Here is a 12,665-nt window from a genome sequence, read left to right as displayed (position 1 = left end):
ACCAAGTATTAGTCAAAGAGGATCTAGGCAACAAAGAGGTCGGCAACTAGGACTTACAAGAGGCCGTGGTGGTGGTAGCCTAGGCCGTGGTGGTGGTAGAGCTCGTGGTGGTGGTGTTGGCCGTGGTGATGGTCTTGGCCTTGGTGATGGACTTGGCCGTGGTGATGGACAAGGGCAAGGTCGTTATAGAGGAATGTTTGGATACCTCGATGGACCATTTCCGTATGTTGCTCACTAACTATAATGTTTCAAATGTTCTTCTTTTTCATATGTTCTTCTTTTACATGTGCTTCCATTTGTTTTTATTGTCTTTACTAACCATTATGTTTCACTCATTGTAGGTATGGCGGCTTCCCAACCCAACAAACCAACAATGAAGGAGGATGGCGAAGATGAGATGGCGGGATGGTGGGAGAAGGCTGCGAAGAAGCTTAGAGAGGAGGATGCAGCCAAGCTAAAGAAGAAGGAAGAGGAGCTTGAGGAGAAGAGGAAGGCAAAAGAGAGAGCGTCAAATGCGATGCGCGCTAGGGAGCAAGCATTGGTGAGGAAATGTGAGGAGGCACAGAAGAAGCGTCAAAAGGATTTTGAAGAAGGAACCATGAAGCTTTGGGCAATTGCAGCTGAAAAAAAAGAGAGGGAGGATAAGATATTCATGGAGAGGGTGGTTAAGGAGGCCCACCTCATAAGGAAAAGGGAGGAGGAAGAGGAAGAAGAGAGGAAGAAGAAGAAGAGAAAGGGGCCTTGCTCTACGCAATAGAGCTATGTCATCTTCAACTTGCTTGTGGACGATAATCGTGTTATCCTCTAAACTATGATCTTCGATTTGGTTGTGAACTACTATGTGTCATGAACTACTATCTCTCCTCCTCGATTTGGTTGTGAACTACTATGTGTCATGAACTACTATCTGTCCTCCTCGATTTGGTTGTGATCTACTATGTGTCGTGAAGTAATATGTATTATGAACTAGTATGTGTCGTGAAGTACTTTGTGCATATGTTAACGCCTAGCTCTGGGGCGTTGCACTGTACAGTGTGGCGCCTCGAAGCTAGGCGCTGCAGCTGTAGTTTGCCAATACTTTGTTTGCTCTCTGCTTAGCTCACTGTACAGTGCAACGCCGATAGGGCATTGTACAGTGTGGCCTCCAAGCTAGGCTGCGGTTGTAGCTTGTAAACTTGGTCATTTTCAGGTACATTGCAACATTTCCTAGAATAAGCAGTCAAAAACTTTAAGTTCACATTTCAGTCACAGTTGAACATTATTAAGACAACAAGTGCAACATAGAGGATCAAGTTCAACATTGCTAAGACGTCAACTCCAAGTTCAACATAACTAAGACATACAAAGAGGATCAAGTTCAACATAGAGCTACCACAACTCCAAGTTCACCGACATAACAACTCCAAGTTCACCGACATTACAAATAAAGGACGATGGCTGGTTCCTAAGAAGAGCTAGTTCCTTGAGCGCTTTTTGGCTGCTCCCCCCTCTTGCTGGCTAACTTCTTCACCTTCCTAGGAAGAGGTTTGCCTCTTTGGGTGAATTCTTTAGGTGTGTACTTGTTGATTCCCGTCCTAGGCTTTAGCATGTATGTAGACCTAACCTGGTATGTCCCTAAGGTCATATCATCATCAGCAACCTATGCATCAACAAAAGATATGGAAAGACCGTGTGTGAGGATATAGTTAGCAATGCATCAATAATTGGATATATATGCTCATGCCATACCTCTTGGGTGACCACACCCACATCCTCATCCTCCAAATGATCACCATGGCTCTGGCCCGAAGCGGGATCTGATGGTGTCGCCGACCTAGACCGTTCTGGTGATATATACTCAGGGTCACGACAACCAAAAAGGTTTGATAGCCGCCTTAACTTTTGGCCCTGGCGCTACAACATGTACAAGTGAATGAGACATCGAACGTAGCAACACATGTTAAGTGCTAGTTTGAAGGAGATGTGAACCTTGATAAATGCTCGAAGTGCACCTTCTCCATCACTTTTGCCAGCCGGGGTTGTTTCAAGAATAGTCTCGGTCTCATCAGCTGCTTTCTTAATCTGGGCACGCTATGAACAGAAATGGTATTAACGTGTTAGGCAAGCGAAGATGTGAATAGTGTGAATGAAAAGCAAAGAGGGCAAATACCACAAAGTTCATCATTGGAACTGAAGGGATCACTGAGTTGCCTTTCCTGACTAATGCGTTGTACTCGTGTTGGGCTACCTCATCAAAAATAATGGGTTCTTCCAAAAATATGAGCATTTAAACAACACAACGTAACATTGCTTCCATGAGTACTAATTTAAGGATTAACACGGAATACAAACCCTAATATATATATCAAACAACAACCCTAACCCTAACCATAACCATAACCCTAACAATAACCCTAACCCTAACCATAACCCTAGCACCAACATAAGAACACCCATAAGAATAACCCTAACATACTAACAAAGCCTAATCATAGGAAATTGGCAAACAAAGATCTCACATCTCCATGCAAATCTCTAGATCCAAACAAAACTAGGGTTTCCCCAAACTAGCATTACTTGGATCAAAACAAGGGGATCGGAGAAGATTACCTTGAGGGAGGGTATGACTTCGAAATCCACAGACAAATTCTTCAAATTTGCAAGATTTGGGAGAGGATTTGAGAGGGGGGAAAGTGGGAGAGGGGGCAAAGCTCGGGTTGGAGTGTGTGGGGTGGGGGGAGTGGGGGAGGGGGGCCAAGCCGCTGGATAAGTCACAGTGCAGCGCCTACGGGCCGGGCACTGCACATTACGTGTGTGGCGCCTAGCTCGGAGGCGCTGCACTACTGGGTGCGGGCCCAAGGGCTGCCACGGTGGACAGGCGTGCAACGCCCCAGAGCTGGGCGTTGCACCGTAGGGTGTGGCGCTTGCGTGGCGGGCGCTACACAAATGGGTCAGTGCTGTGAAATAGTTTCACGGGCAGTTCATTCCGTGAATTGATTTCGTCCAAGGTCAAAATTGTCAAATTTGCCGCCGCCACCATGCATGCATGCATGCAGCTGAGCTCCTGCACACTTGGCAGGAGCAGTAAGAGTAGAGTACATGCATGTGCTCTACGGACTACTGCCCGCTCTCCTCTTATCTTATCGCTAGCTGGGAAGGCATGGGACCTGGCTGCATCCCGCAGGCCTGACCTGACCTGAAGCTGCCACCGCCAAAGCATGGGAAGAAACAAATACAGGTGAAACGGACCGGACAGCCATTTCTGACCCTCCCTCCAAGCCCGGCCCTGGCTCAACTGAGTAAATTACACAGAAGTATCATAATTGGAGCATTACATATAAATTGGTACCATTTTTCGTAATTTTTACATGTCAGTATTAAGTTTGAGGCTAGCCGTTACAAAAAGGTCTAAATCGCGTATAAACACGTATTGACAGTGTATCTAATCGACAGGGCCCGCCTGTCAGGTGCCTATGTGGCAGATTTTTTGCGGAAAACTGCGGAAAACGCCCTAGCTTTATATGTAATCACATAAATGCCCATTATTTCATGGGAAAAAAGGCTATTCAAAGCGATTTTTTTTGTTCGCAAGTTTTCCACGGACTACTTTGTAAGTTTCCGGCGAATTGAACAAATAAATAATAGAAACGAAAAATCACGCGGTAGGAGGATTCGAACCCGCGCCCTGTCATCGAATCGCTGCGCGCACTAGCCATTAGGGCATCTCCAGCCGTTGGCCCCCCAGGAGGGGCAAAAAATCGCCCCCTGGGGGCGCACCGGCGCTAAACCGCGCACTGGGGGCGTGATGCCCCCCCAGTCGCGGCCCCCCACGGGCTTTTAAAATGTTCAAATTCGGCGCAAGCACAACGCAAACACGGGCGAGTTCGTTCAAGCACAACGTAACATTGTTATCCCTGCCTCCACCTCCGCCCCGTCAAGCCGGAGCCCTAGGACACGCCTGTCAGCGCGCGTACCCGCAGCTCCGGCGCCCTCGTCGAGCCCAAGGTGGAGTCCAGCCTCCCCCCCGGAGTACGAGGAGATAGCCCGGCGCGGCTTCTCCGACGAGGACGCCATGCGGTGGTCGCGCGACGACTACCTGCGCGAGGAGATGATCCGGCAGCGCCAGGCCCTGGAGGAGATCGCCGCCCGCAAACGTGGGCGCGAGGATGAGGACGGTGTCGTCGTCCTCGATAGCGACGACGACGACGCCCCCGGACCTCCAACCCGCCGCGCCAACCGGGGGAGGGATGCAGCAGGGATGGCGGAGGCGTAGGCGGGGGCGACAACGACGACGACAACGGCGACGACGACGACGGCGGTGACTACACGCGGTTCTACAGCCTCCTCGGCATGTAGAACCGCGTGGGCGGGTGGCGAGGGAGACGGCGGGGTAGCCCGCGGTAGTTTTTTTTTCTTTTTTTTGTAAAATATGTTTAAATTTGAACGAACTCGCCCGTGTTTGCGTTGTGCTTGCGCCGAATTTGAACATTTTAAAAGCCCGTGGGGGGCCGCGACTGGGGGCATCACGCCCGCAGTGCGCGGTTTAGCGCCGGTGCGCCCCCAGGGGGCGATTTTTTGCCCCTCCTGGGGGGCCAACGGCTGGAGATGCCCTAATGGCTAGTGCGCGCAGCGATTCGATGACAGGGCGCGGGTTCGAATCCTCCTACCGCGTGATTTTTCGTTTCTATTATTTATTTGTTCAATTCGCCGGAAACTTACAAAGTAGTCCGTGGAAAACTTGCGAACAAAAAAAATCGCTCTGAATAGCCTTTTTTCCCGTGAAATAATGGGCATTTATGTGATTACATATAAAGCTAGGGTGTTTTCCGCAAAAAATCTGCCACATAGGCACCCGACATGTGGGCTCCGTCAGACATTTATGTGATTACATATAAAGCTAGGGTGTTTTCCGCAAAAAATCTGCCACATAGGCACCCGACAGGCGGGCTCCGTCGGTCAGATACACTGTCAATACGTGTTTATACGCGATTTAAACCTTTTTGTAATGGCTAGCCCCAAACTTGGTATTGACATGTAAAAATTACAAAAAATGATATCAATCTACATGTAACGTCTCAATTATGATACTTCTGTGTAATTAATTACGCTCGACTAGTACTAGTAGCACTCGATGGGTGGTCGCGGCGCCGTTGATCGGCCGGTCTCGTGCCGGCCGGTAACTTAAGATTTCGATTGCACATTCAAGGCCAAACCATGTAAATCGAGGAGCTGATTCAAAGATAGGGCCGGCCGGTTGGTTGTGATTTCTGTCGCGTCGATCGACCAGGGAGCTAGCTGGCGAGCTATAATACTCACTGTTTAATTAAGACTGATCGATGAAGAATCAGGCACCGCACTTAGCTTACTTCACCGCGTCTTTTTATCTATCTTTCTCTATATCTCGGCCACGTGTCCTGATTAACTAACTTTGTGTCACTTTGGCATATAGACACTCGACAGCACAAGAATGCACCACTACTCGACTCTAGCATCATCTCATCCAAAGGAAAGGACTAGCTATAGACCACCATCATTAACAGTCTAATTGTATCCACTACGAGAAGAAAAGTCAGAAAGTTAAAAGTGAAATGCCATGGAGTGAGGAGAGAATTATGTTCGTGCATGCATGCCAGGTGCAAAGGAGCTCCCTGAGATGTGAGGATTAATTTGGCAAACATTCCCCCTCCATTAACCACGACGACGACCCTTTTGTTCGGTCTGCATCAAGGATGGCAATTTTAGCCACGGGTACGGGTGCCCGCGGCTACCGTACTCGCATGCGCAGGGTATGGGCACACTTTTATACCCATGGGTAGTACCCATATCCTACCCATTAAGTCATGGGTAGGGTACGGGTATAGTCTTGTACCCACGGGTATACCCATCCCCTGCCCGTTTGTGAACTAATGTAAGTTGTCGTCAATTAGTCATTAATTTTTCATGTGACTCGTCTACTCCTATTGACTTAAGAGTATATTATGATTTCTAAATTTTGGTATTGGTCAATTACTCATCTACCTGTTATCGTGCTGAGATAATTGTTTTTTTGTCAAATGTGCTATCAATGAGCGTAAAATTATGAATAACTTGTGTACTATTGTTCTACTCGTTGGGTACCCAATGGGTATGAGTACTCGTCGGGTATGGGTATGGGTAAAGTTTCATACACATGGGTACGGGTATGGGTAAAAAGTTTTACCCACTGACTATACGGGTATGGGTATGGTATTACTCTACCCTGCCCATATCCTACCCATTGCCATCCTCTGCATCATTTATAAATAGCCTACGCACATTTATATTCTCGCAGCACCTACATGTGTCAGCCAGTGAACGTACGTACATGATCCAAAAGTTTAATCATAATCATGGGTGGGCGTGGAAGAAAGCAGGAAGCTATCTATAATATCGAGGGAATCACACTAGTTATATATTACCCGGCCGGAGTTTTAATCGCAAGAAAACGGCACCCGTCCCTTTTCTGCCATGTCATGTCAGTGGGCACAAGAATAATATCGGGTGCAACACAAAAGGCCTAGATGTAGAAGAGGTAGAGGATGTAGATGGTGCGTGCTGCTCCCTCCCTCGCGGCCTAGACGTAGACGTACACAAGAGGCGGACGTGCACGATGCTGAGTGCACGTCGTCCGCATTGACTTCGAGCCAGCCGCTTTTCTCATCATCTTCCTCGCATTTTGTTCTTGGAATCCCTTGCATTTTTAGTGCCCACTTGTTAGCTTTTTTCACTTCTCCAGGCATCTTTCTCTGTTGGAGGGAAGTAGATGAGCATGAGCGGTTCGAAATAAGTCTAATGACTACGTACTTGACTAGTACCCACTCCACCTCTGACAAGAAGGTTCATATTATTTTTTTCATAAGTCAAAAGTGCATACTTTATAGACAAAAACTATTTACAGCTACAATGCAAAATAGATAAAACGTAAATTAATATTTGTTGTGTATCTAATTGATGTATTAATTTGGTATGTGGTTCCTGATAGTTTTTCATAAACGTTGTCAAGTTTTACACCATTTGACTTAGAGAAAATTTATATGCATGCCTTCTTTTCGGAGACTAAGAAAATAGGAATGGAAAGTTGTTATGATCCTGTAGTATGCCGATGTATACGCTCTCTTTTTCTACTCCTTTACGTGAGTGCTAAAACGCCATAATATTTCAGGCCTAGATTCTAATGCCAAAGTCATGAAGAAACGAAATGATGTTTACGACTAGCTGGAACCTGTTGTGCCGACTTATAGATCCGACTCGACATTCACTACCACCATGGAACAAAAACGTTAGCTTGCTGTCAGAATAGCCTTGTAAGTTAACTAAGTGAAGACGGTACTACCTCCGTCACGATTTAGAAGGCGCGTTTGGAAATTCTCTGAGACCTAGGTGGTTGTCTATTAGTTGTGAGATGGACTAAAAAATAGCATTCACACTATGCATGCATATAGAAATAGTATATCGGAGTACTAATTAGCTACTAGAAATAAATGCAATGCGCCTTAAACCTTGTCTATTATGGAAACGCACGCAAATTTAATTGTGCCTTCTAAACTATGACGGAAGGAGTATGTTGCAGGAATTTTGGAATCCAAGACTCTTATTCTGGTTGAGTGGAAATAAGAGCGCTCTTAATTTCTAGTCGGCCTCATGAGCGCAAAATCACGGCCTTTTGAGTTTTCAATCATTTACTAGCTCAGTAAAACCAGCCATCATATTTTATTTGAAAAAGCCCATTAAATAAAAAGATGATCATAGGCTTAAAAACATATCACAAATTTATAAACCATGATTTGTTTTTTTTTAAATCACGGATTTAGAAATTATTTCTGGATTTCAGAAAATGTTAGTGGATTTTAAGAAAAGTTTCAAAATTAGGAAATGTTCCCAGACTTTGAAAATGATTAATAACTTAAAAATATCTATGAGATTAATAAAATGTTCATGAATTTGATAAAAATCACAGTTTTTAATCAATTTCATGAATTAATATGTGAAAAAATTGAAAATAAAAACAACCAAGAAAAGAGGAAAAATAAAAGGAAAATAAGAAAACCGTAGAGAAAATACAAAAACAAAAAACAAAACAGTAAACCAATGCCTTCTAGAAGCTTCTCAAAACCAGGAAAACCACTACCCAGTAAGGCTATATAGGTGTGCGTTTTGTATAGAAACCATTATAATATCATAATACGGGTAGACCCCAGTCCACTCTTTTTTAAACTGGAATTATAAAGGTTTCATTACATCATACGATGCAACATATCCGTAGCCACTTCAGCTTATACAAAGTCTGGGAGTACATATAACCAGTGCTATTGTCGTGTGTCCTCACTGGGATCGTTAGGTTTCTACAGTGCGACCAAAACTCTCAACATGCGAAACACATACTTATACGGCGCCCTCAACGACCCCGTAGCTCTCGTTCTCTCAGTTTGGCTTCCTGCTCTGCTCATTCGTTTAGCTTTTTTCTCTCTCTCACCGGCTCCACTGCTCACTCGTAAAAAACCTACTATCCTTTTTTTTATTTGAAGCATTCATTAAGTAAAAATATTTCACAAAATTTTAAAATATTGCATATTAACAATCCATGAGTTTTTTAAAAAATGTTCTCAAATTTAAAATAAATCATCGATTTAAAAAATTCTCACTAATTTGGAAATGTATTTTAAAATTTTATTTTTTACAAATGTTTGTGAACTTTAAGAATATCAGAGAATTTAAAAACTATTCATGAATTTGAAAAAATGTTCTCCTTTTTTAAATAATATAAATATATATAATGTTTGTGAATTAAAATGTGGAAACCATGAAAATAAGGGAAGAAAAACTTGATATGATAAAAAGATAAATATGTATTAAAATTGGTAGAAAAATACATAAAAATAAAGAAAATAAAAAATAAACCAACCAATACCTTCTCAAAACCAGTAAAATTGGCTGACCCATTATGACTATATAGGTGTGTGTTTTGTAAATGAAGTATTCTAAGTTATATGGGTAGAACACACTGCCCTCTTTTTAAACTACCTTTACCAAGATTCCATTACATAATATATGATGGGGCATATCGCTAGTCTTGAGCCTTTCGAAAGTTGGGGTCTACATCTAACAAGTGTTGTTGGCATGTTCTTTCATTGGGTCGTTGGTTTTCTATAGTATGGCCTACAAGTCTCAACCAAGGACATGCATCCTTATAGGCAAGGCCCTTAGCCACCCCACAACCAGCAACCCGCCAAGAGGCTCCAAATCATCTCCTATGGACCAGACCATGAATCTCTCATTCACTCAGCTTGGCTCCTTTATCCACTCATCAATTTAGCTTTATTCTACTCATTGCACTCCTAACTATAAAAAATCGTCTACTGTTTTTATTTGAAAAGGTTCATTGCATCAAAAGATGTTCACAAATGTTTAAAAAATGTTGCAAATTTTTAAACCTAAATATTTAAAATCATTTATGGATTTTATAAAATGTTAACAAATTTAGAATTAACAAAATCACCAACTTTTAAAATGTTCGTGAACTATAAAAATCCATGTATTTGAAATTATTATTGAATTGGAAAATGTTCGTGTATTTTTAGATTTACACCTTTTTGAAAAATATTAACAAATTATAATTAATGTTCATGAATGAAAATTTAGAAAAGGAGAAAACAAGATAAAGAAATAATAGGATAAGGAATAACCAAGAAAAAATCAAGAGAAACTACTAAATCTGGTACAGAAAACACACAACGAAAGAAAAAGAAAAACCAGCGAATAGCTTCTAGAACCTTCTCAACACCGGAAAACTGGTCGACCCATTACAACTATATAGATGTGTGTCTTGTGTAGAAACTATTCTACTCCCCCCCCCCCCCCCCCCCCCCCCCCCCCCCCCGCGATCCATTGCACTAAATCAGCTCCAATTAATTAATATGGATAGGAGGGAATACCATATATGGGTAGAACTCGGTCCCATTTAAAAAAACTCGAATTGCCAATATCCATTACATGATACAATGCGGCATATCACCAACAATTTCTAACCAGTGCTCTTGGCATGTGTCCTCGTTGGGGATTGTTGTTTTTCTATAAATGGACACAGATTTCTCAACAAGCAACACACACCTCTACAAGACTCAACGACTCTCATAGCCCCCAACGTATCAAGAAGCTTCAAATCTATGAAGCTGAGTATCTGAATAGATAACAATAGAGATGTGCCTGAAGTGAGATTCAAGGAGAATATTGGTGTGAAAAGTATATACTTTGCTAAGGTAGCAAATATCTATGTTTATACGACACTACGAGGGTTAAGAAACTTCATCTATTTTGGTTCTGGAGCAAAGAGCCAAGTATTGCCTTATATCGGGTTTTAAATGGTCAACATTTAATGACATATCTTCTATATCTAAATAGCTAGCCTCCACTAATATATTTCTTATGTGATCATGGAATATTCATCTGTAAGACAATTTGGACACTTTTAGATGAAAGTTGGACCAAAAATGGTGAAAGGTATTGGCATGGGAGAGCTCTAATTGTAGCTTATGTATTCACCATGAAATCAACATGTCATGTTTTTAATGACGCTTTGATTCGATGGAGCCATGTGGCATATCGTTTAAGTGGCATCAAACTTAGCCCTTCATTGCCGTGTTGTGAATATGTTTAGCAACTGAGTGAGAGGTTTATTAAATATTTTGCAATATTTGTTTTTAGCCAAAGCATTTGTGTTGGGCATTATGATGTTGTTTTTGATAAAAGGGAATATTTCACATGGGTGATCCATACTCCATATTTAGGCACACACTTTGCTCCATGCTTGGCCTACTGTTCAGCAACATGACGACCACGTGTTGGTGACGATACCATGCACGTTCTTATAGCTTGTTGTTAGAGAACCATTATCTCTCCTTGCAAAGAAAAAAGAGAGCTGTTATCTCAACAGGAATGGCAGTTTAGTCTTCGCAACATGGCATCTTAAGCCTACTAGCGGCGTTAGGATTGTTTTGCTTCTTTCATTGTTATCTATTGCAACGATTTAGTTTACTAGGTTTGTCTCTGCTGATGTCGTCATTTGCGATGGCTGTATGCGTCTCTGACAGAGCTGGCAAGAGAACCGATAATAATCAATAAAAGCTTCCATTGAAAAAAAAAGGACATCTCACCATCTTTAGGAGTCCACAAAGATTATGTCAGGCCCACTTCGCTTTCCAGCCCACGTCAGGCGCGGCCCAGGCTGGCTGCTTTCCTCTTCCTTACCTCTACAGTGGTGCTAACCTAACGCTCGGCAAGACAGCCGCCGGCCGTCGAAACGCACGCCGCCGCACACCCTCTCTCTCCGGTCAAGACGCGCACGCCACACCGCCGTCCCCCGCTGATAAGGTCTCACTCAACCTCTCCTACTTTCTACCCCCCCTGTGTCCGTTGCTTGCGGCATCGCTGCACCCGTAGGGTCTGTCTGATGGGGGCTGTGTCCGTTCGGTCCATGTAAATTAGTCTGAAGAACAGCAAAATCCATTAAACATGAGCCCGCTTCTGGACGCAAGCGTATCTGAGCTATGAACAAAGGATTTGGGTGCAGTCTGCAGTGTGTCGTGTTGGGAGCCGGCCGCAGTTGTTACAGTATCAACACCTGGATTACAATCCCTGTTAGTAGTCCACTCCGGTGGTTTGTTTCAGCCTGAATTCGTCTTAGATTGATTCGCCACAAGGGTGCCGCGATCTTCTGCTGATGCAGAGCCGATTAGTTTCAGAACTGCCTCAGTTCGACATCAGTATTTCGCTCCTGTTATCTGCTTCAGTCTGAATCTATCTTAGGTTGCCTTGCCAACAGGGCTGGTTTGTTTTCAGAGCTGCCACTAGCTAGCATTAGCATTTTGTTTTGTACCGCTGAAGAGTTTTGCTACGATTCATATTTTTGAGTGGGCTATACAAATGAATTTGTTGATTTCCCATCGGTTTCGTCCTTTGAGCTTTGAATTTTCTTGTCAGGTTCAGCTGTGGATGACGGACCAGATGAATGCTGCGGCAAGTCTTAATCCAAGAGCGAGAGCCACCCTGGTTCTCGCTGGGGAATCGTTCACAGTCAGCTCCGAGTCCGGTACCCTGTCGGAGCAGCTGGCGGCAATGAGGAAGAGGAGCATGGTGATACTCAAGGAGTACATTACCAAGCACAACGCTCCGAACGATGTCCCTGATGAATCCATCGAGGGCTCATCTGATGAGGAGGGTGAAGCACTTGCCAAAACCCCGCCAAAGAAATCTAAGAAGAAGTGATCGTCCTAAATCTCATCATATTTATCGTGCTCTTTCTTAGTCTCCTCTTGCAAAGATCAGAGAACATGCTGTCATCACTTGCTACTATTGCCCTGACACGAAAAAGATCAAGTTATCGTTAGGCACTAACTGCTTGTTTATGGAATTGTTATCTGAAGATATGTGCAGGGGTAGTTTGCACCTTTCTGTACAAATCGTCTGTTAGATGTTTTGCTTTGGAGGGGAATATACGAGCTTCAGCACAAAAGTTCTTTGCTGTTAAATGTCCATGTTCAGTAAGGTGCCAACAACTCAATTGAAATCCAACAAGCTGTTTCATGAAAAGTATATCGTGTTATAGTGTATTTTCTGTACACATGCATCAAACTGTGGGTTAAAAAAAAAAGCTTCCGGCACACTCAATCAAC

General features: G+C 43.4%; 1 protein-coding gene across 1 annotated transcript; it reads left to right on the top strand.

Annotated features, from left to right (window-relative positions):
- Positions 1-11,211: 11,211 nt before the first annotated feature.
- LOC125521977 lies at positions 11,212-12,452 on the top strand. Its single transcript, XM_048687040.1, has 2 exons — positions 11,212-11,364; positions 11,974-12,452. The coding sequence occupies exon 2, from the start codon at positions 11,986-11,988 to the stop codon at positions 12,256-12,258; it is 273 nt and encodes a 90-aa protein (XP_048542997.1). The 5' UTR covers positions 11,212-11,364; positions 11,974-11,985; the 3' UTR covers positions 12,259-12,452.
- The last annotated feature ends 213 nt before the right edge of the window (positions 12,453-12,665 follow it).

Source organism: Triticum urartu, chromosome 7 (assembly GCF_003073215.2).
Source record: "Triticum urartu cultivar G1812 chromosome 7, Tu2.1, whole genome shotgun sequence".
NCBI classification, from domain to species: domain Eukaryota; kingdom Viridiplantae; phylum Streptophyta; class Magnoliopsida; order Poales; family Poaceae; genus Triticum; species Triticum urartu.
The sequence above is the reverse complement of the archived record's forward strand: the minus strand, read 5'-3'. Positions and strand labels throughout refer to the sequence as shown.